The sequence below is a fragment of the Bacillus rossius genome, chromosome 11 (assembly GCF_032445375.1).
Source record: "Bacillus rossius redtenbacheri isolate Brsri chromosome 11, Brsri_v3, whole genome shotgun sequence".
NCBI classification, from domain to species: domain Eukaryota; kingdom Metazoa; phylum Arthropoda; class Insecta; order Phasmatodea; family Bacillidae; genus Bacillus; species Bacillus rossius.
Genome location: NC_086338.1, coordinates 44,817,935 through 44,843,977, shown reverse-complemented (window position 1 = coordinate 44,843,977; position 26,043 = coordinate 44,817,935). Strand labels below are relative to the sequence as shown.

The 26,043-nt window shown below is 38.4% G+C and overlaps 1 protein-coding gene across 1 annotated transcript; it reads left to right on the top strand.

Annotated features, from left to right (window-relative positions):
- Window positions 1–24,755, top strand: LOC134536896 (D-glucuronyl C5-epimerase B). The gene is made up of 10 exons (XM_063376960.1): window positions 1–247; window positions 1,710–1,874; window positions 5,152–5,307; window positions 6,013–6,184; window positions 7,849–8,079; window positions 10,283–10,455; window positions 12,812–12,946; window positions 14,101–14,288; window positions 15,247–15,836; window positions 16,658–24,755. The coding sequence occupies exons 1-9, from the start codon at window positions 197–199 to the stop codon at window positions 15,782–15,784; spliced, it is 1,809 nt and encodes a 602-aa protein (XP_063233030.1). The 5' UTR covers window positions 1–196; the 3' UTR covers window positions 15,785–15,836; window positions 16,658–24,755.
- The last annotated feature ends 1,288 nt before the right edge of the window (window positions 24,756–26,043 follow it).

The following is a 26,043-nucleotide window of genomic DNA, read 5'->3' as shown; positions in this document are numbered from 1 at the left end:
AATACACTTTAAATACCTTGGAATCAAGAAGTAAATATTGGGCAGGGTCAGAACTCGTTTTCTGCGGAAGGGATTGTCTTACGAAATGTTCTACAATATTGTTGGGTTTAAATACGCAACCTCATTATTGAGTTCGGAAACCGTTTCCTTACTGTAGGGAAAAACGTGCTGCTCACAAAATGTGACGTATGTGCTAATGTCCAAATGGGATGTTTATTTTTGTGCTCGGTCGGCTTTTCAAGATCAGGTGATTAAATTTTTACATCTGCTGTTTTAAGAACTATACTTGTGTTAGAATTGATTTATTTTATTGTTTACACAAATTAATCCTGGAAAAAATACAAGTAAAAAAGGTTATGTTTATAGTAATCTTTTTTTTTGTGTTGACAAACCCAAGTTGTGTGGCATCTTAATTGTTTAGTCACTCAACGTTTTCCCCCTTTAATTTCCTTTGTTATCCCTTTACAATAAACTGTAACTTAATATACGTATATTTTATACTTAGGCCTTATCTTACCCCTGTGTATCTATAATTCATTTTGACATTTCAAATCACAGTGTTCACTACAAAAAATAAATTACACGTATAAAGTCTACACATCTTTTTTTATACATTTTCCATTTAAAAAAATATACTCATAAAATTCACTGCGCAAATCATTAACTCTTTTCCATGCAAATAAATAAAGTGTAGATACTTTAAATAAAATTGAAGTAATATGGTACCATCAATCATTAACCGTTACGAAAACTGAGGAATAGACAAACACAAGCAGCATTACGAGGATTCCGTAGGATCACTGCTGTGTCATTTCTACCTCTCCACTGCTGTCTCCCCTTCTGGCTATTACAACTAGCACACAGCATGCTCCGCTACATATTTACCCCCTCCCCCCCCCCTGCTTGCCGTCTTTCCATTCGACCGCTACTGCATGAGTTGGAGTGGCGTCATCGCTGACGCACTCTCCTCCTCTGCCCGTTCCCCCACCATGTGCCTAACTATTCCCCTCATGCAATTGGAATTTACGTAATGCTTGAAAATTCTAGCCCCCTTAGGGATCGTCCATTAATCACGTGAGGCTCGAAAGGGGAGGGGGGGAGGGAAAAATCACGAAATATCACAAGGGGGGAGGGGGGGTGTAGAGAGATATCACGTGTATTTATTTTTTCGCCCAATTTCTACTAAACCGAATAGTGACGCCGTAGCCAGGCAACAATATCCCCGCCCGCCGCAACATGAACCACCCGGCTCGGCTTGCCAGTCGCCAGTAAGACTGTGATTTTGGCGCCGAATACATGCGTAAATCACATATAAGCCTTTCCTTTATTATTTTTATGCCAGTGAGAATAAACCTGCAACCTAAATGTGTGTCTGGACATTTTTATCACTGTGCTTAATTTTCCAGAATTAAATAAGATTATACCTATATTTAAAGATAATATTCCGAAATTTTTAAAAAGTATTCTGCACCAAAAAATACACGTGATTTATTGGGGGGGGGGGGGGGTCTGAAACCTCACCACAAATCACTAGGGGGGAGGGGGGGTTAAAAATTTGCTAAAAAAAACATCACGTGATTAATGGACGACCCCTTAGCAAAGAAGTTTCACTCCAAAAATTAAATGACCCAGCACAGCAAAAAAGGGTATGCCTGGTTTTTGTGTTTTCTTTTTTCCAGCTCATAAATTAAGTTTTTTTTTTGTTTCAGAGAAACTTCGCCATGGTACGCCTGAACCTAAAGATAGCCTTGATTGCCATGTGCGTGGCTGCGACAATAGTCACTCTCTCCATGTGGACGCAGTGCGGGGAAGTGGTGATTGCGAAAACGAGAAATCTGCCGGAGTGGGGTGCCAAGAAGGCGCCGAACAGCCAGGTGAAGATCATTCATCGACTGCATTTTGCTTTCAGATGTTTGATAATGGGTTAGGAGCGTACACAGAATTTTATTTCTTTGCCCACTGTTTACTTTCGAATTCTTCCCAATTGGTGGGAATAATAGATTTTTTTTGGGATTTGGTGGGTGGAGGGGTTTAAATCAACCTCCCCATCTGTGTACACACCTAATAATGCATAGTATTAGCTCCACGAATGTCTACTTATCTCCTGTCGGGGCATCATTTTTACTTTGGAATGTTGCAGCCAATAGTGTGGTTCTTTGATGTTAAACATTGTGATTACTCCCCCCCCCCCCCCCCCACAAATAACTTTCGTTGCATAGAACACTGACAAATTTTTAAGAAAGTTGAACACAAAGTAGTTTAATTACCCGGGGTGGTAAAATATTTTAGTAATTAATTAGCATTTTGTACAGTGTATTGAAGCACGTTATTTATCTTATTCTTTCACGCATTCTAGCTCATGTAAACACTTTGAAATTCTTGCTAAGTATGTTCTTTCATGAAGTAAGTCATGAATATTTAAATACTTGTTTCTAATGTGTTATCGGCTGGATTAGATGTAAACAGGGCTTTAAAAATCCCAGTTGCCAGGTAACAGTGATGTCTAATGTTTCCTTGCTGATGACTAACTTCTGCCAAGATATCAAGTTAAAACTATACAATGGTTTAGAAAACATCAGCCAATTTTGTTGTTACAAAATCTTGTTCTACATAAATGACTGGGTCCTGTAAACCAGCGTTTGGTATTTAAATTGTAATGAGTTAACTCTAATTGCTGATATCTAACCAAGTTCTATATAGGGACTGTTTAATATTTTAATGTCAAAACAAAATCTAAAAGTGGAACTGCTCACAAAAGTATTTTTTTTTATTGCTGGCTCCTAGATTTTGTGCCTGGTTCCTAGATTTTCAGATATTTTTTTTGTAAAGGCCTGTGCGTGTACCAGCCTAAGTAGAAGCTATATTTTGTATGCTCATAGACAAATTGCTGTGGAGCCAATCTCGAATGTCTCTTATTGGAAGGCCGGTGTGCTGATCGCTCAGCGGAATACGATGAGACGCTGGATTCGGCATTCCAGAGGACGCTGGTTCGAATCCCGTTTCGGGCCTTACTGATTTAGGTTTTCCGTGGTTTCTCGAAATCACTCCAGACCAGAGCTGGGGTGGTTCTTTACCGAAGACCCTGGCTAGAGATTTGGATACTTTGTGGGTGAAATGACCTTTAGGCTAGACTTCAGGGTTCGTACGCCACCTCAGTATCCTTAAAAAAGTCCTTAATTTGTACTAAATTGAATAAGGGCCCTTAAAAATGCAAAATTTCACTAACAACCCTTATAAAAAATTTTTGAATTTGTTTTTTATAATCAACATTTTACCTTTAAATTAAAAAGGTGTATTGAAACTGTCTTTGAAATAACCAACGAAATTATTTTTTGTACATTAACTATTAACATTTTTATTTTCTTCAGGTATTTTGTGATATTACAAAGGTTTTCTACCTCGTGATAGTGTTGAAGGTGATGAAGTAATGAGATCCCTAAAAACTCCTTAATTTTTGATTGCACAAAAGGATACAAACCATGGACTAGATAGTACTGTGCCCGAGTTATTTTTTTCATTTGCCCCTCTGCTCGAGAGAAGAGATATTCTAGTGTTGAAAGGCCTGAAACTTATTCGAACGCACTGTTGCTGTTGGGTTTGGTGCTGGATTAGGTTACGTTGGAGCAAGTGGGAACAACTGTGGTACAGTATAAGACGTCGAAAAAAAAAACACTAAAGCGATTGGAGTCTTACTCGTCGCTAAATGAACTCACGAATTTCTGAGTCTCTCTAGTCATTGCTGGTTTCATTCCAGATATCCCAGATCTGTGCGATTTGTTACAGTCTCTGATGATCTCCGAGTCGATGAGATAGAATACCTAGGAAGCGTAGGGGTAGGCATTTTTCGCGGAAAAATATGAACTCCCATTAGACAGAAACATGGTATGCCTGTGCCAGCTGTGTCTTCCTTTTCTGCAAGAGAAGCTGTTGCTTTAATTGACCTCAGCCATTCAGGACGTGTTTAATAATTGTGATTGGTGTGCGTGCTAACATTAGAAATCACGAAACACAAATCGATGCTCAATTGTTTTTACTCTTAGCTAGTCTCGAAATTTTTCTGCGAAAAATACATGCCTCTTAATTATGCCCAAATATAGTCCTAAAAAATTGGGACTGCGCAGTTGTCATGGCTGTGGTAAAGTTGGTGTGCCTGAGTGATATTATTACTTTCCACTGCCTTTTTATTACCCGCCTAGTCAGGGGTGTATATGTGTTAGTGAGGCGGGATGAAAAGTGTGACTCTCGCTGGTGCTTCCACATAATGTTGCTTCTAAGTGCGAGGCCCTGAATTTGCCCGCAGTCTTCTCGTCATGTGTAGGTCAACTATGAAATTTGAGCGGTAACTATAACATTATATGGTGGAGAAATTGAGATAAAGATTTAATGGAAGACCTTTGTTTAGTGGAAGGCCGGATGTTTCATGCCTAAAAATTCTTCTGAAAACATGTGTTTTAGCAGTTTTCACTCTCCTAAAATTACAGTTTAAAAACAAAAATGGAAACCGAACTACTCTTCCGTCCTCAATGTATCGTTAAATACTTTTTGTAAATGGACACCCTTTGGATAACTGGAGCAGTTTTCAAATGGCATGATATCTTCTGAAGATCTGCACACTGTATGTGTGCCTGGGTAGGCGTAGCCCTTAATCCAACATTTTTTTCGGTTCAGTAATCTGGCACCAAGGAAGCAGCTCACCTTTTGAATTTTTGGGTGGATTCGTGTATTTGTTGACCTTGACTCAGCATTTATCTGAGACTTTTCAAAACATCAATGCTCATTATTTTGTATTTTTATTGCCATAGAGGAATTTAGTTCAACCAGTATGACATATAATTGTACTGTTTATTAATTCTTTACTTGGTATTCCCTTTAATAAACTATATTGATGTTCAAAATGCTGCAAAATTGTTGACTTGATGTCAGTTTTTGGACATACGCCATTGCTAAGAACTTTTTCTGTTGAAGCTGTTCTTAGCAATGGCGTATGTCCAAAAACTTACATCAAGTCATGCACTCCCATTGCACAAATCTTTTAAAGATAACTGCAAAATTGTTGATTGGAAAATACAGTGATCCAGAATTTGCTGAGTTAAAGAGCCTCTACTGTACACTTGTAAAAAAAAAAGTAGACATGTTGTGTGTTTGCGGTAGGACTCCGTGGATGGCGACGTGTTCGTCCGTGGGGCCAACGACGCGCAAGGATACGAGGAGATAGAGTGCCACATCAATGGGGAGTTTAGCATCGGTTGTCGCAAGGAGGGGAACGAGATATACTTGCCGTTCTCGTTCCTTCACAAATACTTTGAGGTGTGTTTGAAGTGAGAGGAGCCTTTTGAAACCTCAAACTGTTTGTTTGTTTATTGCCCAATCCTCCTCAAGCAAGATACTAGAATGCTTGAAAAGTTTATCACACTGAGTATTGTCTACTTTCTATATTTGTAACGTGTATTTAATATATTTATTTTTAATTTTAGTACATGTAAACAAAAAATTATAATCTATTAAGCTAAGTGCCAAAACAGAAAGCTCTTAAATACGTAAAAGCTTTTGCATCTTCTAGTTTCTTTGTTCATTTCAAAACATTATTTTGAACAAAACTGCCTATTGAAAGATTTTTCATTTAAATAAAATATATTTCCCCTGTTTTTAAACTTCTTGCATTGAACAAAAATACTAGAGCGGCATAACATATAAAACCTGCATTCTCCTTTAAGTGTAAAAACATACATCTAAAAGGTATGCGAAGCCTAAAAGATTGAGAATGAACTTGACAGAATTAACTTCATGAATTGCACAGAGCATTGTCATCTACTTTTAAGCCGTAAATACTGCACAAGATCTACATTGCGATTTTCAACAAGAATCGAAAAACTCAAGATTGGATTATCAATCCTCCACACGATTCTTGGTGCAAGATTGAAAATACACGTTACTGCAAAGGCAGTCTTCAAGCTTTTTTTTGCTAATTGTGTGGTTACTTTCATTTTGAGAGATGAATATTTTTTGTCTCAGGTCTACGGGAAGCTGGCGACGTACGATGGCTACGAAAGGTTCGAGTGGTCCCACAGCTACTCGAAGGTCTACTACCCCAAAGGGAAGTACGACCCTCGCGGTGTTTTCATGTACTTCGAGAACTACAACGTGGAAGTACGGGACAGGGTCAAGTGTGTCAGCGCCATAGAAGGTACAGCTTCTCAAGGTTTATTTGAGTTATTTTTTTGATAGAACAAAGCCATGCTAAGGAAAGAATACCTCTTGTGTAGTAACAATATGTTGTAAATCATACTATCTAGCAAATGAATATTATAATAAAAAATTCTCACCTCATTTAAAAAAAAAAAAAAAAAAACATGTAAGAAAACAATAACAGTTAAACCTCTTCTTTTCGGACCAACATGGACGAAAGGCAATTCGGACAATTAAAAATTCGTAAAACCAGGTAATTTGGTTAATAGGCAAAACAAAATCCTTAAATAAGCAGACCTACTGTTTGTTATGATAAAAAAAAAAACTAAGTTTTGAAACAAAAGTATGTAGCATTCATGTCCTATATTATTTATAAAATATTAAAAGAATTTAAAAATTATTTTCACATCATTTCTTAACAAAGAATTTCATCAACTTTCTTTGCACCTTGCTTATGCTGTTTTTATGTACATATGCTATTCTCATTGTAGCTGTTTCTATCTATTAGTGTGATTTTAACTTGTGTGCATGTGTGTTGTGCACATGCTGCTAATGCAACTCAGGTTTTAGAATTTTTTTTTTTTTTTTTAATTATGGTCTAGTTTATTCTTTGATCTGCTATGGCCACCCATAGAGCTATTAGGAAACAAAAAAAAAAGCCTAAGTTTAAGTTGATAATTTTACTTGTAACCAAAATGTTATAAAAACGTATTAAAAAAACTGTTTCATTGTTGTGTCTATGCGTGGAGTATATTTTCAAAATAGTGGTTGATTTGGTAGTAAGTGATATACAGACCAAAACAGTTTTTTTTTTGGTCTGTCTGTTTCTTAGTTTATTATAGCATCTGACAAAAAACCATCCAGTGAATTATGATGAAATTAGCATGATTGCAAAGGACATTTAGGACACTTTCTATCCCGATAAGTCACATCGTTCCTTGCTGTAAGCACATATTTATTTTTTCACAAATTGATCTTGAGCTACTGCAGGAGAGTGAAGATGTAGGCACAGCTAGTTTGCAGTTAAAATGAAAATCCTTACAGTAATGGGATTGACAACAGCCGGGCTGCACTCATTGGGGTCTCGAGTCTCGCAAGTGGCCGCCCACCGAGGCAATTAGGTTTCCATCCCCAGCACGGTTGAACATGGATTTTTTTTGCCAAGTGGGAAACACATCAGATGTTTCCAAGAGCTGTGTGTGTTTTCTCAGGGTAAGTACTACCAATGCCATTGCTCCGTTCTCATTTCATCGCTGTTTGTTCAGTGACCCGATATCGACGAGACGTTGAGCTAATTCATTTGATCGTCCGGAGGCGCGGTGGTTTGAGGGGTCAGAGCACTCGTCTTCTACCACGAGGCAGACCTGGATTTTTCGCCGGTGGGGAAATGTGGCGGATGTTGCAGCAGCGTGCTCTCTCTATTCCCCCGCCAGTTCATTCCGTCGCTGCTCCGTACCGCCTCACGCATTCTTCAGGCTGGCCGTTGCGACGGGTCCTGTCCCTCGGGTAGGGCAGCCGGCTTCTATGAGTGTCAGTCCCGCGTAGACCCTGCCTCAGGCGGGAAACTACATGTAGATTTCCTTTTCCCGTTGGAGCCCCGAAGTGGCGGTGGAACCTGTTAGTGTCCTGGCTGCCGGTGAGTGGTGCCTGTCGCCCCCGCAGGAGTGCCGGTGTCGACCCAGTGGGAGAGCCAGGGGTACTTCTACCCCACGCAGATCGCCCAGTTCGGCCTGTCGCACTACAGCAAGAACCTGACCGAGCCGGAGCCCCGCAGGAAGCTGTTCGAGGACGGCGACCGGGAGCTGGCCACCTGGGAGATCCCGTCGGGGGCGACCTTCGCGCGAGTCCCGGACCCCGCCGGCGGCAGCCTCGTGGTCCGGTACACCAGTCCCGGTGAGTGCGGGACCTCGGAGCTGAACACGCCTCGTGGGGCCGCCAAACGTCGTACTGAGTCCAGTACACCAGTCCCCCCGAGTGTGGGACCTTCCACGCGTGACGTCACCTCGGAACTGACCACGCCTCGTCGAACCGAGCTCTAGGTTTTAATGTACCATTCAGGGACAGAACGTAAATAAAAACGATTAAATCTGAAACATGCAACAAAAAAAAGCTATGGGGTGAAGAGGTCAAATTTTGGTAAAACTTGCGAAAAATATTTTGAAAAGACTACAACAAAAAAATTGGACCTGTAAGGCCATTTTACTCAATATGTGTTTTCTAAATGGGTCAGCCAATATGCCCTCTCAGTTTGTCTAACCCTCTACAAATCATCCTATATATATGGTACACGTTTACAATAAAATAATTCATAATATTTATGTCTTGGGCCGAACTATTCTGAATAAAAATAAATCTACAAGTGATTACTAATTGTGTATATGGAAAAAAAATCAAGCAGATTTCGTAAATGTAAAAATGAGTTACTGATAAGAGATGCGAGCTCAGACATAGTGAAATTAATTTTTTCCACTCTTCCTAGGTACATTTTTGTACAAACTTCATGCTGACAAAATTAAGTTAGTTGAATTTAATATATTAAAATTAAAGTGTTTGTGAAACAAGTTAAGTTTTGCCAAAACACTGATTAATTTCATGATTTTATTTGAATTTTAATGCATTATGGTGTATTAACTTGCATTTTGGTGTTTATTGGTGCATTGGCATGCTATTCGGTGTTAATTAGATTTTATCGCAAAATACCATTTAATCTTGTTCCTACATATGAGCCATCTCTGTGAGTCTGTGAATGTAAAGTCTGTCATTTCACTACTGTCCGTCAAATTTGTAATCGCAACATTGTACCTATTCAACAGTCAACACTGCGCTAATCACCCAAAACCAAACTTGTAAGAATACTACAACTAACCATCTGCTGTGCTGTACACCAGAATAATTTTTTTTTTTTGCATTCTTTGCCTTCCATTATATTTAGCCGAGCATTTCCCGAACATTCTTCGTAGTATGGTTGTGTTAATGGTTTATTCATTCACTTGAGTAAAGGGTTGATTGAAAAGAAATGCCTTCATTGAAATAACTTTTTTTTTTCTTTGTTATCGAATTGTCACAATTTTTGCTGTACCTGAAAGCTACGTGTGTCCTCTATGTAATGCATTGTTAACACTTCTACAAAGTCCCCATCCCTTTCCAAGCATCCTGCATCAACGCGTGACAGGTCAGGCAAACCCATCTGAGAAGAATTCTGGTGGTTGTTGTTGAACACCAGGCTTGAATGGCAGCTTTCACCTCGTCGTCAGAGCGAAAGGGATGTCCCTTAAGGTGCTCTGTCATCTTTGGGAATAAGTGAAAGTTCGCAAGGTCGGGGCTTTACTGTTGCTGCAGGCGTTGCAAACCGTCTTGTGTGTCTCTGACTCGTGGCCGGGCGAGCGTTGTGTGGTGCTACAGAATCGGGGACAAACTATTCCAGACACAACAGGTGCAATAGGAATTCGGAAAAAAAGGGTAAAAATTAAAAAAAAAAAGTTATGGCCACGGAGGCATTGCTTTTAAATCAAGCCTTGTATTGAGATGATAAAGTAAATGTAGAGTGACTTTCCACTTTGTTGTCGATGTGACGCTTGTGGTCAATTTTGACATTCTGCGTTATGGTATTCCCGCGTTGTGGTAACGACCCAACAAAATCTATAAAACACTGTTGACCAACTAATCATCATCGTCACACCATCCGAAAACAAATGTTCGTTTACAATTTTCCGCTTTTTTGGCGCGATTTAAAATGCTTGCGCCTGGTTTGCCCAATAATCTGCTTGATCTTGATACGACGACGCTGTTCCAACTATGTGCCAGCGCCCCCCGGCTGACGTGATAATGGCCACTCACGTAAGGCTGTTCCAAACACCGTTCGCCCAATCATCTGCTTGCTTTTGTATTTATCCGGTGTCGCTGTTCCAAGCTGACGTCAGTGCCCCGAGCGGTGTGCGTACGCTTTAAGACTTCGCCCGTTTGTCTTATCTATCCGAACATCATGCCGGAAAGGAAAATGAACGCCGTAGTTTTTGCGTATTTTTACAGTGTATTTTTGGGTTTAGCATTATATAACCGGTGTCCGCAACAGCTTCAGTTTGTGTGCCGTTGGCAGACTCGCTGTCCAGCGGGGTACTGGTGAAGCTGGACCACGTGCTGGACTTTGTGCTGAGCCTGAACCTCCAGCTGAGCGGCAACAGCAGCTTCACCGTGATCCTGCACGGCCGGGAGAAGCGGGAGGTCTTCCAGCTGCACTACCTCTGCTCCGACCTGCTCATCTCTGCGCAGGCAAGTTCCAGCCGTGGTGAACACCCGCACCGATCCGATCACAGACACGCTCCTTTAACAGATCTGATTCGGTTCATCGAGACTACCGGACACTATTTTTCGATACTCGTACATTGCTGTTCTTTCCACACAATTTATTTCTCGTTAACACTTTGCACGCTGACCAATTGTCAAAATTTGAGCACTACATCTGCTCCGGCCTGCTCATCTCTGCACAGGCAAGTGCGGGGGACTTGTTCCAGTGGTGGTCCGATCTTCAAGGTGAAGACCCATATCGATCCAATCACAGACACGCTTCTTTGACGGATCTGATAACCTATACAGAACTGATTCGGTTCATCGAGACTACCAGACACTATTTTTCGATACTCATACATTGCTATTCTTTTCCACACAATTTATTTCTCGTTAACACTTTGCACGCTGACCAATTGTCAAAATTTTGAGTTAGTAAAAGTTTTTAATACCTGAGAAAAATCGGTGTGACAAAATTTTGAACTACTTAGCTCTTCCATGTGTTCGTATCCTACTCTCCTATGTATACATTGTATGTATAAATAAAATGTTAGTTAACTCTGTCCACTAGCCACCTAGGTTTATTTGCTGCTTTGCATCCATGCAGTCTGTCCGCTGTCGATGAAAATGGGAAAGAACTGGAGGAATTGTCAGGGAAGTCTGGGAAATGTATGTTAGGTCAAGGAATTGAAATTAAATTGTTAGGCAAATGCTACTCTTGTATCTCTAACCTATTAACTGTTTTATGCACATTGTATTTTTTTTGTTTCAGTCTTTGTTGCATTGCTGATGTGTCAATTATATTTGAGGAAAGTTGTAGTATTTTTGGCTTGATGAGACTGAATTCCATCTGTGATTGTGTCTCAGAGTGTGATGCAATAAACATTGCTCTGTGCATTATTCCTGGGTCTCATTGTTACTGTGCAAACAGTTTTGTCACAACGTTAAAGAATCTGTGTGTTTATTTATTTATTTTTTTTAATTGTAACATGCCACGGACAGTTGGAACTTTTGAGGTTGACATGACGTTATAGACAGTCAAACTAATACATATACATGTAGAAAACGTAAATACGCAATGGAAAATGTAGGCACTGCAAGCAGGCAGGCACCGAATGCTGCAATAGACAGGACAAAACAAATCAAAAACAAATACAGACAAATATATATGTTGAACAATGGAAAACATGATAATGTTGTGACTAAGACAGTGTTAGGAAGTAACATAAAAATATACGTATATACATGCTGGTTTTTTTTATATGGAAATGTTACATGTTTTGATCAGTGAAAAAATATCTATAGACCTGAAACAATCAGGGAATTTTGTTTGTGGGTGTTACTGGATGATGTGTGAACATTTTACGATTACATGGCGAAGAATATGCTGAACTGTTACACTTGTGTAACCAAGATACGGGCGATGTTTTACGCTCAAACGACTGCATGATTTGTTATTTATTTGCACTGCTGTAGTACCCGAGTGATTCAGATACCACTACATTCTTGGTGGTCCCATTGTCATAAGTAGGACTGGAAAAAGTTGCCAGTTCAATGACCTGTAGGATAGATAGATTGCACTGTTCTCTGTATACTAAAGTAAATGATAACCCGTTCGATGGTTGTGTACGTGTGAGATGTCTCAGATAGATTGCTCATGATTCAATACTTTTTTGATTAAGGGTTTCTGAGTGACCCAGAGTCTTCCAGGTAAACTTTGAGCCAATAGCAGAACACCATAAAAGTAAACACATTTGGATTTTAGCGTATCTCCAAACCAGTTCGTGAATTTTTCTGGTCTGTATTCATAAGTCTTCATAATCTTGACTGCATGGTTTAAAGAGCTGTTTTTGATGTGATAACGTCTTAAAAATCGATGAACGCTGGCTGCACGCACGAAAAAGAATGACTCATTGTCACGTTCCGCCTGAGCCGAACGTGCAAGAACCGGCCAATCACAGTGCGAGAAAATCTTCTATAATATCAAACAGGTTAAGGCGGGCTTTTTAAAAGCAGTAATCTAAAAAATTTGATTTATTTGTCCAATTTCGTCATTTCAAATTAACAATTTAATGACATTTCTTTGATTTCAGTTTATTTCTATAACTAATTGTTTGTGATTATATTTAAACAAATTATTTAAATTAAATTTGCAAAAACTGTAGATAATATTTGAAAATTAAAAAGTATGCAATTTTCCATCAATGTTTTCTTACGACGTTATTACGTAAAATTATCGTCCGTAAACCGACTTTACAGACAACCCCCTTTTTTTTATAGAGAATATTTCTTTGACAACGGCACATCTCTGCAGCTGTTTCATGTTGTCGGATGCCGGTAGGACCAGCACATCTACCACGGCATCGGCCATTACACCGGATGGCGGAAGCTGACGCGAGACCTTATCGTGGACCTGCAGAAGGGGTTGGCCTATCAGAACAACCCCAAGAGGAAGCTCTCAAGGTCAAAATTTAAGGTATGTACGTGAATGTGGAAAACAACGCTTTATTTACTGCTACACCAAAACCCAAGAGTATTAGCTGTAAATGTAACTGCACTGTGGTATGTAATTTTAAAGAAAAGAATCAATAAAAGATAAAATTATGATAAGATAAAAATATATATTTAATTTATGTTAAACATGAATTGCAAAGGGGCTGCAATTTTTATTTTTATATTTTATTTTTTATGTAATCACTAATCAGAATTAATACTGGTGTCAGCACCTATAGCGCTATAGCATACCATTTTCATTGGGATACAAAACCATTGTGAAAAATTGTATTAAAGGCCTTGCCTACCCGGGCACATAATTGGGTGTGCAGAGCTTCAGAATAAAACCACGCCATTTGGAAATTGCTCAAGATGTCCGATGGTGTCTGTTTAGAAATGGCCTGAAAGCGGATGGGTGGTTCTGCTTCCGTATTTCGCTTTCAAACTGTATTTTTAGGAGCATGAAAAGGGCTAAAAAAAACACGTGTTTTCAGAATAATTTTTAGACATTAAACGCCTGGTAAGTATTCTTGTGAGCTCCCAAGGGGCCTTGAATTACATCTTTGATTTCATTTCTCCGTCATATAATGTCATGGTCACCGCTCAGATCTCGTAGTTGCCTTATGCACGACAAGAAGACTGTGCATCAGTCTCAGGCTCTTAGGCAGGGCCACAACTAGGGGGGGGGGGGCAAGCGGGTCATACGTCCCGGGCGCAAAGCTGTGGGGGCGCCGAAATCGTTTGCATTGTAATTCCTACTACAACTGGTAACTGGTAAAAAGTTTTTGCATGGAAGTTACAGTAGCACAGAAACTGTTACATGTAGGTATTGAAAATGCTTAAATAGCACCATTTTTCCGTGGGAAAGCCCCTGGACATCCGCTTTATTGGTGTGGTATGTGCAACAAAAAAATGGGGGGGGGGGGGGGGGGGGGGGGGCGCATGAATCGATTCATGCCCCAGGTTACCAGAGACTCTAGTTGTGGCCCTGCTCTTAGGTGATAGAAGCACCAGCGAGCATCGCACATTATCATCCTGCCTTACTAACGCAGATGCTCCCGGACTAGGCAAGCTCCTTGAAAGGCCCTGGAGAAGTTGTTTGTGGACGGTGCGCGACGAGGACGGTGGGCCGGGCAGGTGGCGGCCGTGGTGTTCCGGGGCGCCGGCAGCCTGGACAACCTGACGCTGTCCTCGAGCGAGCACCTGGACCAGTTCTACGACGCGGCGCGCTGGTTCGTGCGGCACCAGGACCCGGGCACGGGCGGCTGGGCCAACCCCGTGAGGCGGCGCGTGGCGCCCGGCATGGCTGACCTCGAGCCCGGCTGGTGAGGCGCGTCCCGGCAAAACCTGAACACTCTGGAGCAGGCGGGGTGTCCTACACGTCACAGGAGTCACGTGAAGCTAATGTAACTGATTGATAGGTCTTGAAAGTTATGGAAAAAGTCTCGAAACTGAAGTACTGAGGTCACGAAATTCGTGAAAGGGCCCTGAAACCGAAGGAATTGTCACAAAAAGTCATGAAAAGTCCCAAAAATCTGATAATTTTTTACTGTGCTCGACAAACAACGAAACTGTGATTAGTTCCTCAAATTTCTGTATCAGTTTCATCGCAAGTCACGCAAACAGGTCATAAGAACGGCTAGTAGTTGGTTGTGTATTCGCCAGACGTTATGGCTCAAATGAGGGAAATGGTGCACAGATGGAACAGCCTCACAAAGAACTCGAATGCAAGCAGATGATTTTGTCAAAAATATACATATTGTAACAGCGTGCGGCGTGCAGCAGAGATTTTTTGGTGGTCATGTTTGTTATTTTTCAAAACATTTTTTTTTTTTTACTAATTTAACAATAAATATAGTTTTAGAGTGTAAAAATTAACTTTATTACATCATTCATTCCTTAAATGATGAATGTTGTTTAAACGTTGGGAAAATGTATTATGTGGGAATGTCTAAAGCGAGTTTTACTATATTGTAAAAGTGCACCATGTATCAGTTTAAATTACACTGTTTTGGAGAATTTAGTATCATGGAACATCGTCATATTTCTTCAGTATTATGCTAAATTTTTTAATAAACGTGTTTCATAAAAATTAAAACCAGTAACAATGAAATCACACTAGCCTAAAATTTTGTGTCTGCTTATAGGATTGTGCGACTGTTCTGTTCAAATGACATCAACAGTTTTAGAATATTAGTTTTTTAATTTTAATGAAGACCATGTTAGAGATTGACTCACACGAGCGTGTTGTAAAGGCAGCGTGGAACGCGCGGTCGGTCGCAGGTACTCCGCCATGGGCCAAGGCCACGCAATCTCGGTGCTGGCCCGGGCCTACTTCCACTCCGGGGGCGAGCGGCGGTACCTGGAGGCGGCCCTGGCCGGCCTGAAGCCCTTCCAGGTGCCCAGCTCGCGGGGCGGGGTGCTCGCCTCCTTCCTGGACCGCTTCCCGTGGTACGAGGAGTACCCCACCGCGCCGGCCTCCTTCGTGCTCAACGGCTTCGTGTACTCCCTGCTGGGGCTGCTCGACCTGTCTTCCGTCGCGCCGCCGGGTAAGGGCCGCGAGGAGGCGGCGGCCCTGTTCGACCGGGGCGTCGCCTCGCTCAAGCGCTTGCTGCCCCTGTTCGACACGGGCTCGGGCACGACCTACGACCTGCGCCACCTGGCGCTGGGCACCGCGCCCAACCTCGCCCGCTGGGACTACCACGCCACCCACGTCAACCAGCTGCTGCTGCTGGCGACGGTGGATGCCGACCCGCTGATCGCGGCCACCGCCGAGCGCTGGATCGGCTACATGAGCGGCAAGAGGGCGGCCCACAACTGAGGCGACACCCCGACCCCGCCTCGCTTGCTCCGTCGCAGTGGTTCCCCCCGGGGTGAGTCTCCTGGAAACTTTACTGGAAATTCCGAGAAGTCATTTCGTTCCCAGCCCCCGCAGGAAAAAAAAAATTTTTTACAAAGCTGAAACTTTTCCCTAAATTTCGGTATCCCACACAGCCCTGAGTACTTTCTAATCATTTTACAAATTTCGGAAGTCTGTTTATTACGTATAAAACAGCAACAAGCGGGTTGTCATTAACTGAACACGAATCAGTTTTAAAGCGCAAAAAAAAAAATCATAGGCTAGAAGAGGAAGGAAAAAATGCACGTGTCGCCCACAATCCGTTTGCCAAATCGAAACAAAAACTTTTGCTGAATAGCAGTATAGAAATTTGTGATAAGTCGTCAACAAACGGTAATCAGAACCGAGAGAGATCCAAAATCGCCAAAAGCCAAGCCGTAACAACAGGAGCAAACAGAGAGGGTGGCGCGTAGACGGGCTAACGTGCTCACGTGCAAGCGATATCACAATGTTTGGCCGCAGGGCATCCGGCTGGCGGCTGGCACTTAGACATGCCTCACGCTGCGGAGCCATTATTTTTTGGTGAGATGGTGAAGATAATCAACCAGGGGGATCATGTGTAGTAGTACAGTGCTCGCCAAGAGAAACATAGCGCAATGCACTTCCAAATTAATTCTCAGCCGATTTCCTTCAAACTTTTGACTTTTTTTTACACAAATCTTTCATGGTTCCTCGAAAAAGGATTGTAATGGAGAAGTGGTCGTAATAAACGGGGTTGTACTGTACATACGTGTTGCTTGTCTTACTGTTTTTTGCATGGATTTATTTATATATATATACTTTTTTTTTTTCTAGCTATGTAAATGATGCTTGGAAATGCTTCATGAAGATTTGAAAGCAGTGGCTGTGACAAGAATTTCAGTGGAAATCCAAGGGGAGCATCAAACTCATCTCGGAATGATTTGGTTGGTTCCCCACCACTTTGCTCGGTGGATCTGAGCTGACCGTTGAATCTGTGAGTTGTGATGTATCTTGCCAGCTGAACCTCCATTGTAAAAAAAAAAAAAAAAAAATTTACATTCAGTTTGCCAAGCCGAATGATGTGAACAATCATTGTTGATCTGATCTTAATCATTGCACTGCCTGTGTACATTGTATAATTAATTAAGCACTTTGTCGTATTTTATACGTACACACCTAACTGATGTATTTGTATGGTAGCCGTGTGGTGTGTGGAGAGAACCACGTCCTTCATATTGTGCTTTAAAATGTTTTTTCAATGTTTGTCCTTCAATTTAGTCTGTCCAGAAAAGTACATCATTACTCTGATATGACACTCACGTTATTTTGTTTTTCGTATTTTGGAAACGATAGGGAGTAGATTTGTTTTGGTCACATTAGTCATAATGTGAGCTGTAATTTGGGATGTTGGTGTCTGGAATTATTTTTTTGTGCGTATTAAAGCTTGAGTGCTTCATCCCGTACGACTGGAATAAGTGCAATTTTAAGACAAGTTCTTGCTAGTTAGTATTTCACTGTGCTGGCAATTTTCGTCAGCTGTTTAATCACACATTGTAGTTTTGATAGTGTCTTATTCAGTGTAGTACCTGTCAGTTTTGAAGCAAAGTGGAGAATAATGTGTTATGGGAAGAGGCAGCTATTATTTGTGATTGTGTATATATTTGATAAATTTATTTAACCTATTGTGCAGGATGTACTGTCGACTAATTAATAATTTTGAAGTTTGGGTTCACCCGTCACCATAGTGGTTTAATGCATTTTCATTTCGTCATTTCTAAGAAAATACAAGCATTTAATTTATTATTAATATTTTCAAATTTCACTGCCTCATACGCTCTTGTGCTATATGCTATTTGTAAAAAATTCAGCGAAATAATCATAATCAAAGTTTTTTTCTTACTGATTGTATTAGGATCACAAACTAGAAATCATTTTCTGAGTTTACAGAGCTGTGAAATGCCAATAAATGTTATTTCTTAAACCCATATTTGAAATATTTCTTCATGAATATTGGAAATCTGATAAAAAAAAATAATTGTAATTGACGGGGGGAGCAGAACCTTAACTACCAAGTGTCATAGTCGACCGTGTTATTGCCAATCATCTGTCCTGCCCTACTAGGTCAGTTCACTCGCACATGGTGCTGTTGAAAAGTAGCAGTTTCTGGTTTGCCATATGTACTTTATAATTAAAACAGTTAAGGATTTTTTAATGGGTGTGTGTGGGGGCAGGGGGAAAGAGAGTGTGGTCATATTAAGTATGTGTGTGTATGTAGTAAATTTTCAAACTCACATTTTGCTACTGGGAAAAAATGTTTTCCTATGTTTAGGGACAAGATTACATGGTGAATTGTGATAAAACCGAAATAACACAGGAAAGCGTATCAAAACAACTGCATTTAACTGAAATGCAAATTGATACACCGTATAGCCCCTGAAGTGCAAGGTAGATCATGGAGTTAAGTACCATTTAATCAAAACTTAATTCCAATCATTAAGAAAGTACATCTGTTAATGTGTGAAATTCAAGGAATGTCATTCCAGACAGAAAAAAAAATATATTACCAAAGTTCATGATTAAGAAAAAAATTAATTTAATTTGTTTTATTGTGCATCTCTTTCTGAATCGCTTTTAAACCACAAATGCTCGCTTATTTTTTTTAGTGTTCATTTTTAGACCAATTTATTACAAATTATTTTATCCTAAAAATGCAATAAATAAATTTGATCACTATTTTGGTGGAGTAAATATTACAAAACTTCTTTTATATATTAAAAAAACACAGAAATCTTCTTTTTGAAAACGAAATTGGACTAAATATAAGATCATAAAATCTTGTCTCTACCTATGTAGTATGGTGGGTCTAATGTAATGTTGGTTCTGACTGCTATCAAACAGCACTTGTGCCATTTATTATCCTGTTGAATTTTGACTTTTATCTTTTTCTTCTTTTTTTTTCCTTCTCCAGTGTACATGGACACACACATTATTTCAAAAAACTGAACACCAGTTAAACTTTATTCATTAGCTAATTTCATTTTAATCCTCATCTCTTCTGCAGTATCACTAACGTCGTATTGCCAGTGTGTGTGACAGTAGCAAAACTAGGTTCATCATGAAAAGAAATTGGTATGTGATAATCAAACTATTTTGGTGTGAAAGCCGTTGCATTATAAGCAGTGTGTACAGCAGTGTGTACAGTGAGTGTGTAACGTACGAAGACTTTGTTGTGAACTATTGGAGCTACCCAGTTTATTCGAGGAAAAAAAACTAAATATCTTATTCTATATTTGTTGTTGGTAGTGCTAAAGTCAGCTGTTGCACATATGTAGGTTTAGCTGTCATTTTATGTAGGTTCTGTAATGCCTTGCCCTGAAGGTATGTACTGGTAGTGTTCCTGCTACTGTATTAAACTTTCAGTAAGTAACTTGTAAGGGATTAAGATATATTTTAGGATGGTGTATTGTCAAAATTAATTTTTTTTTCTCTGAAAATCTGATGCTAGATGTGATTTATGTATCCCATTTAGTCATAAGCATGATCGATGCAAAAAGATAATCATACATTGATACTTAAAGAAATCAATTTCCTTCTTCTCCCAACTGCAATATAATTAATCTTCACTATATTGCACGGAAAATATTAATTTCTTGTGGGGCTGAATGTGCAATCACTGAATGCAAGATTAGCTTGCATGCACAGAAATGATGAAAATAACATTTAAAAAAAAGTAACGTTAAGCATCAAGGAGTGATTTGTCTCGTTACAAATCAGGATGGATTGAACTAGCTTCTCGCACGGACATTGCAAAACAAAAAGGTATCCAAAATTCGGTTCATTGATGTGTATTGTAAAAGTAAAAAAATATATATATATTCTTGAATTTTCAATGAACTGGTAGTAACAAAATATTTAAATGATCCTACTTCATCTGCCATCACTTATTCTCATTCTCTAGTATTTAAAATTTTAGATTGAAGGGATTTTGGTTTGTTATCCATTTTCTTGGAGACCATGTTGTTTAAAGTTGGGAATATTCTGTACAAACACTGTAACGTAAGTTTCGAATGTAGACATTGTTTACATGTGTGTTGTTCTAGTGGTAATTATGTCGGACGTACTTCCCGTGTTATCATTTTTTTTATACTACTTGTAGGGTTATAGACGTGTTAGAGAGAGAAGACAATTAGGATGATGGGTATAGATAAGACTGGTATTAAGTGCACTTTAAGGCTATCTTTATACACATTATGAAATCTGTTCGTATAAAGCAACGTCATTACATCTTCCTGTGATTTCCTCTTGGCTCCAAAGTATGGCGTGTTGGTACCTCGCTCGTTTTTCAAGGCAGTTGAGTGGCAGTAGCAACCACGTGCTTTTATGCCTCTTACTCTTATTGTTGCTACGTTCTATCTTCAGCCGGCCTGAAGAAACGAAGAAAGATCAGGGTTGGAGCAGCTGTGGAGTAATGGAAACACCCTGAGAAAAACCCACCAGCTCGTTTCTCACCACATCCTTAATTATTACCCTCATGCAATCAGAATTTTCTTAACGCTCAAAAATTGTAGCCCTCTTAGCAAAAAATTTTCACTTCAGAAAAGTAAGACTTGAAATATTACAGTTCTTGTGAAACCAATAGTTTCTTACATTTTCTTGGAAAACAATTTTTTTCTGATATATTCTTCTTTTCAGCCTTACAAATGACTTATACCTCTTCAAGTTTATTATTAGTGAAAATATTATTTTATCTGGTTATAGAACTTCTATAATTCTTTCTAATTCACAACAGGAATTGACTTCCAGCTATTACTAGTCTTAGAATTCAACTAACTTTTTAAAATAATATGTTCTGTTGTGTTCTTATTTCGTTTTCCAAACAAACATACAAAGTTTTTTTAGAAATCACTTCAGTTTTAGCATTCATAACACCAAAGATTATTTTAACACAATATCAATTTTGCTGTTTGTTTGATATCCCAAAAACTATGAACAATTTTTAGATATAAAAACATGTAGATAGGAAATTAAACTGAATAATATAATGACATTAGTATCCATAGACACATATTGCCCGTTTAAATTATCTTACATTTTATATATGACTAAAAGCTCACAAATGCTATCCTCTACATCGTTATAAAATAAATCCTGTAAAGGAAAAGATGTACTAATGTGATGACTTGATTTGAAACCATGCAGCGTACACTCTGTACATTTCACAGACTTATCATGTTGCTACCATTACGTCAACTTGTAAGCTATGGTAGTAGTTACCCAGTTTTTGGTACTTGAGATATTGAAAATCGTAACGACAATACTTTTTCTCACATCATCATACATTTTGGCAATAGTTTGTGTCACCAGCACTATTTTGTTTCCCGTTCTGTAAATAGGTGCACAGATAGTACAGTATTTTTGCACTAATTGCTGGGAGTGTTGAATGATAAGTGTTGTGGCCATCCCATAGGAAATGCAAGTGTCGTTCATGGTCTGTGTGTGTGATATTCTCTCTTCACAGCTGGGTTTGAATGAATATATTGGTTAAAGCATTGTCATATTTTTTTCCCTCCTTTTTGGAACTGATAGCAATTTGGGTAGGTGGCAGCAATTCTAAGATAAGTTCATGTAGGTACTAGCGATATATATAATGATGTCTTTGTTCCCCTTGTAATGCTTTTATTCATGTATATTATTTAACAAAATTTAGCTTAGTAATTTTTGCTAATTTAATTTTTGCATGTGTTATTGCCAAGGTACTAAGTCATTTGATCCTCTTTACAGAAATATGGTTCTACCATGTATATATATTTTTTTATCTGAGGTGTATTGAAGGTATTTTGAGTTAAGTTAAATCTTGCGTACGTAGTCTTTGTGCTATGTGGTTTTGCGGAGTCAGTTTGTGTTGTGATCTACCGTTATGTATCTTTTTGTGGGTGTTTTAGATGTTAAGAAAATTTTTGCTTATTTTGTATATATTTACATTCATAATATTTCTTATGTATGTAGTTTAAAAAAAAATTAATGGAACTATACTTAGGAACAGAACTTTATGTTATATGTACTATAAATTTCCTTAGTCTGTGATCTTTGTTGAAACTAAAGGTGGGATATTTAATAACTATGTATGTGATTCTCAGATGGTTATTGTAAGCTATTTTATGTATTGTATTGGCTGCAGCACCAATGTACTAGAGTCATGTTGAGAAATTTTAATTTTGTTACTTTTCGTCTCCAAATTTTGCATGTTTTTGAGCATGTCACATATTTGGTAGTCTGTACTTGTAAATAGGCCCAAATAACAACACTAACTTAGGACCACATTGAAAAATGTGGAGGTATTGACACATAAGCAGTATATAGTAACACAAGTCCACGATTTGCCCCATCTAAAGTTGAAACATTTGCACTGGCTTCGACATTTTGGTTCGACCATTGAAATGTTGCAGTTTACAAGGTGCTCCTTTTGTTTATTGTTCTGTTGATATACCATAAATAAGGATGAATAGTGTGCGGAAGAGGAAACATTGTGGCAAAGATCTGAACACTTGAGTCCATTATCTAGCACACATGTCTAGTCCAAGTAGAGTTAATGTGAAGTGGAAATTTTTTTTATAACCTGTTGTATAAACTACGTAGTAGTATCTGTACTTTACACATGTACGTAACTGTAAGTAATGTCTAGTTGTAAAATGAGTTGGTGCAATCAAAACTAATGTACTGAAGCTGTTAAGCTTCAGTGGTAGTGAGCTTACTAAGTGTAAATACATGCTTGTTGAACCCTTGTATTTAAACAATCATGCTATCATGGCTTGATATTATATTACTAGTCTACAAAACTATGTAACACCACATGGTCATAGACTGACTAGCAAGCAGTAACACGCTCTTTCAGTTCAAAATTCCTTTTACATGATTGTGGTGTATGTTAATGTTCATTCATCATGCATACTAAGTAAAGGAATCTACAGACCAGAAATGAATTTTTTTAAATATGTTTCCAGACTTTTTTTGGAAGTAGATTCATAGATTTTTTTTAGGCCTGACTGACATAAAATCTTTTTTTTTCTCAGAATACTTGTGGCTGTTGATAATATAATAAATTATGAAAACAGTAAATATAAACAGTGCAATCAATTAATCAATTCCTGGGATTTTTTTTGTGAGCTGTCATTTAGGGAGTTTTCTGTTGGAGGACCAATTTCATGTGTGGAATATATTAGGGCTTTACGAATGCCTAGGGGCGTGTTTATTTTTTGCCAAACGTTCCGATTTCTCATTAGACTGCAATAACAAGGTATGCCTGCGCTAGCAATTATTACCTTGTCCGAAAGAGAAGTCTTTGCCCTATTTAAGCCGGGCCACTCAGGACGCGTTTGACGGCGACGGCTGTCGACTTTGCGGGTCCCTAGTATTTTGCGAGAGGTGTTAACCGGGGAGGGGCCTAGTGGGGTATGGAAAAGCCCCCTCCAAGTGAAAAAAGGGGGTGTTCAAGAGCCATCCTTCGAAAAATAACTCTCTACAACATTTTCAAGCTAGCCTTGAACTTAAATGTTCACAGTATAGTTTTGCTGATTTATCTTGAGAAATTTGGATATTCTTATTTAAATCCAAGTGTAAATTATGTTCACGTTATAAAATGAATAGGGGTCTAAAATTTAATGACAAGCATTCGACATACATGTGCGGTGGTGATAAAAGGGCTGGCGGCTATTAATTGATGTGCTGATGGTATGTATACATGTACCTGAAACAAACCCAGCCAACCACGAAACAATTACAATGCTACAAAGTTTTAACACCCAGCAGGTCTGGAAATTTTTTTCCGCGAAAAATGTGTGGCAAGTAGGACTGTCTTGTTTTCGATTAACAAAAAAAAAAGAAACTTGTCGTCTTGAAAGATTGAACTGCACGCAAATGTCTGTGCAGTCTCCAAGACTTGGAAGGAAGGAAAAAAAAACCCACATCATTTGTCCATTCCTCCAACAGAATGCATGAGACAACCGTTTATTGACATGAGGTTCCATTTTTTAAAGTACCGCTGTGTGACCAGCAGCTTATTTGTAGGTGAAGTGTACTAATCGATTCATGTGTTTCATGTGATTCACTCAGTGGTTTATTGTTAGGTAGTATCTATTCAAGTGTTTTGTTGATTCTAAGAAGATCAAATTGGTAATATTGAAAGAATGTAGTTATGAATATAAAGGTTTATTTTTACACAAACGAGATTCATTTTGCCAGTAATTTTTTTATTTGGTTGTCAGTATTTTACAAATTGAAAGTATATCAGTCAAAACAATCATATAAGGTCTTTCACTTTATAGTGTTAATAGTCTTGTTTTGCCTGGATTCTTATACTGTGCTGAGATGTTTACCGTATTTACAGAATTTTGTTGAGAATATATTTTTATTTTAGTGAAATTATTTTCTGTGAAAATTTTAGACTTGAATCCCTCCACTGTATAAAAATGTTGTCCTAAAATTGTTATTTATATTGCTGTAGTATAGAATAAATGCCAGTTATTTATGAATTTCAGAAATGTTATGATTATGTGAAAAATGTTTATTTGCAAGTTTATTTTACATAGCAATTAGGGAATGGTGTGAAGAAACTGAAGATTTTCGTGTTTCTAAAATTTATTTTTTTATTATTCAGTGGTTGTTTAGAAGTTTTGAATATATGATGTGATTATAACTTTCTTTTATATACATGTATATTTTATTCCAGAATAGGTCAAGTAAATGTATGGTGGTTGTTATTTTGTTTTGGTCTCATGTGTTGCAAACTTGAGGATAAGTTTGTTTTGATACCTATATGTGAATTGTTTTCAGAAATACTTCGGTTTCACATCAACCCATCTCAGAGTAAAGATCTGCTTATGAAGTGTTGTTCTCTGATTATATGTGACTAAGACAATAAAGTTGCTGACAAGAAGATTTTTTTTTTTTACTTACCCTTTTCTTCCCTATTTACCAAAGTGGAGATGTGTGTTTTGTAAATTATGGTAGGTAATCTACTGCATGCCATGTTTCTTCATTCACAAAGTAATGGATTTAAATTAGTGAACTGGAAGAAAGCACCTAATAAATTTATAAATTAAGTAATTTTTATTTCTAAGGTTGTGGAAGTACTCGAAAATTCGAACATGATTGAGTTTTGTACATTGATATTAGTTAGATCTTAATAATTGACAGTTGACAAAGTATGACTGAAAGGATTACAATAAATAAATATCTTTTGAAAATATTTATGGTAGATCAACAAATGCAAAAGAGATATAAAATTAAAATTTTAAAAATAGCTCTTGGAAAAAAAAGTAATTACAAGGAAACCTTTAAAAAAATTAACATGGCGTACGAGACAGAGCTTTAAGACTGTGTATATAACCATGTTCTGCATGTAAAATTGTCATGGCAGTCATTTGTTACATTTGCCAGAGCTTTAATTGTGAAGATAAAAAATTACAAGTATTGGTAATATATATTTTGGCCATCTTGTTAACTTTGCTTCTATAGGAAATTTATGAGTGAATATAAAAAAAACACATAAAACAAGTTTTTGCGGTGAAAAGTCTTAAATCCAGCGCACTTGGGACCATGAACATGCCAGATTATCAAACATCAATATATACTGGAAAAAAAAAAGAAAATACAGATGAGCATTGTTCTTAAAAAACCGCTGGAAAACAGGAGGAATTGTAAGGAAATTAAAACTGACAGGAGCGATAAAATGTGAGTTAACTTAAAACGCAGGCGGTCAGGAATGAGGAGTGTACGCAGAAGATAGAACACTTTTCCCGCCGTTTGCTTTCAGATTCTTTTCATTTGTTAGTGGAATGATATATTGTTTAGGATTTTGGATTGGGTGGAAAAAGGGGGAGGGGGGTGTGGCTAAATTGGTACTGGCATGGGCGTCGCAACCGGGGGGGGGGGGGGGGGGGGACACGCCCCCCCCCCCAATAATAAAAGTCTTCAATTTCATCCCCTCCAACAATATACTTAGTTTCGTAGTTATATTAAAAAATATGATTTCTGCGATACAACCCACATGTTGCGCATGGTGCATTTAGTCCAATCGTGGTAATGCGAGCACCGCGTTTTTTCTACAAAAATTTGTTCTGTGAAAAAATGTTTTTTTACATGAAATAAATTATACATTGCAACCAACTTAAATCAGAATATTTAGGAAAGGAAAAATGCCTAAAAACCACTTTTTTTTTGCA

What these genes read in the sequence shown, in the direction of transcription:
- LOC134536896 (XM_063376960.1), top strand. Translation starts at nt 197, where the DNA reads ATGTCCAAATGGGATGTTTATTTTTGTGCTCGGTCGGCTTTTCAAGAT. An exon ending in GGTCGGCTTTTCAAGATCAG is followed by an intron (nt 248 to 1,709) that starts GTGATTAAATTT and finishes TTTTTGTTTCAG; the next exon opens with AGAAACTTCGCCATGGTACG. An exon ending in GTGTGTCAGCGCCATAGAAG is followed by an intron (nt 6,185 to 7,848) that starts GTACAGCTTCTC and finishes TCGCCCCCGCAG; the next exon opens with GAGTGCCGGTGTCGACCCAG.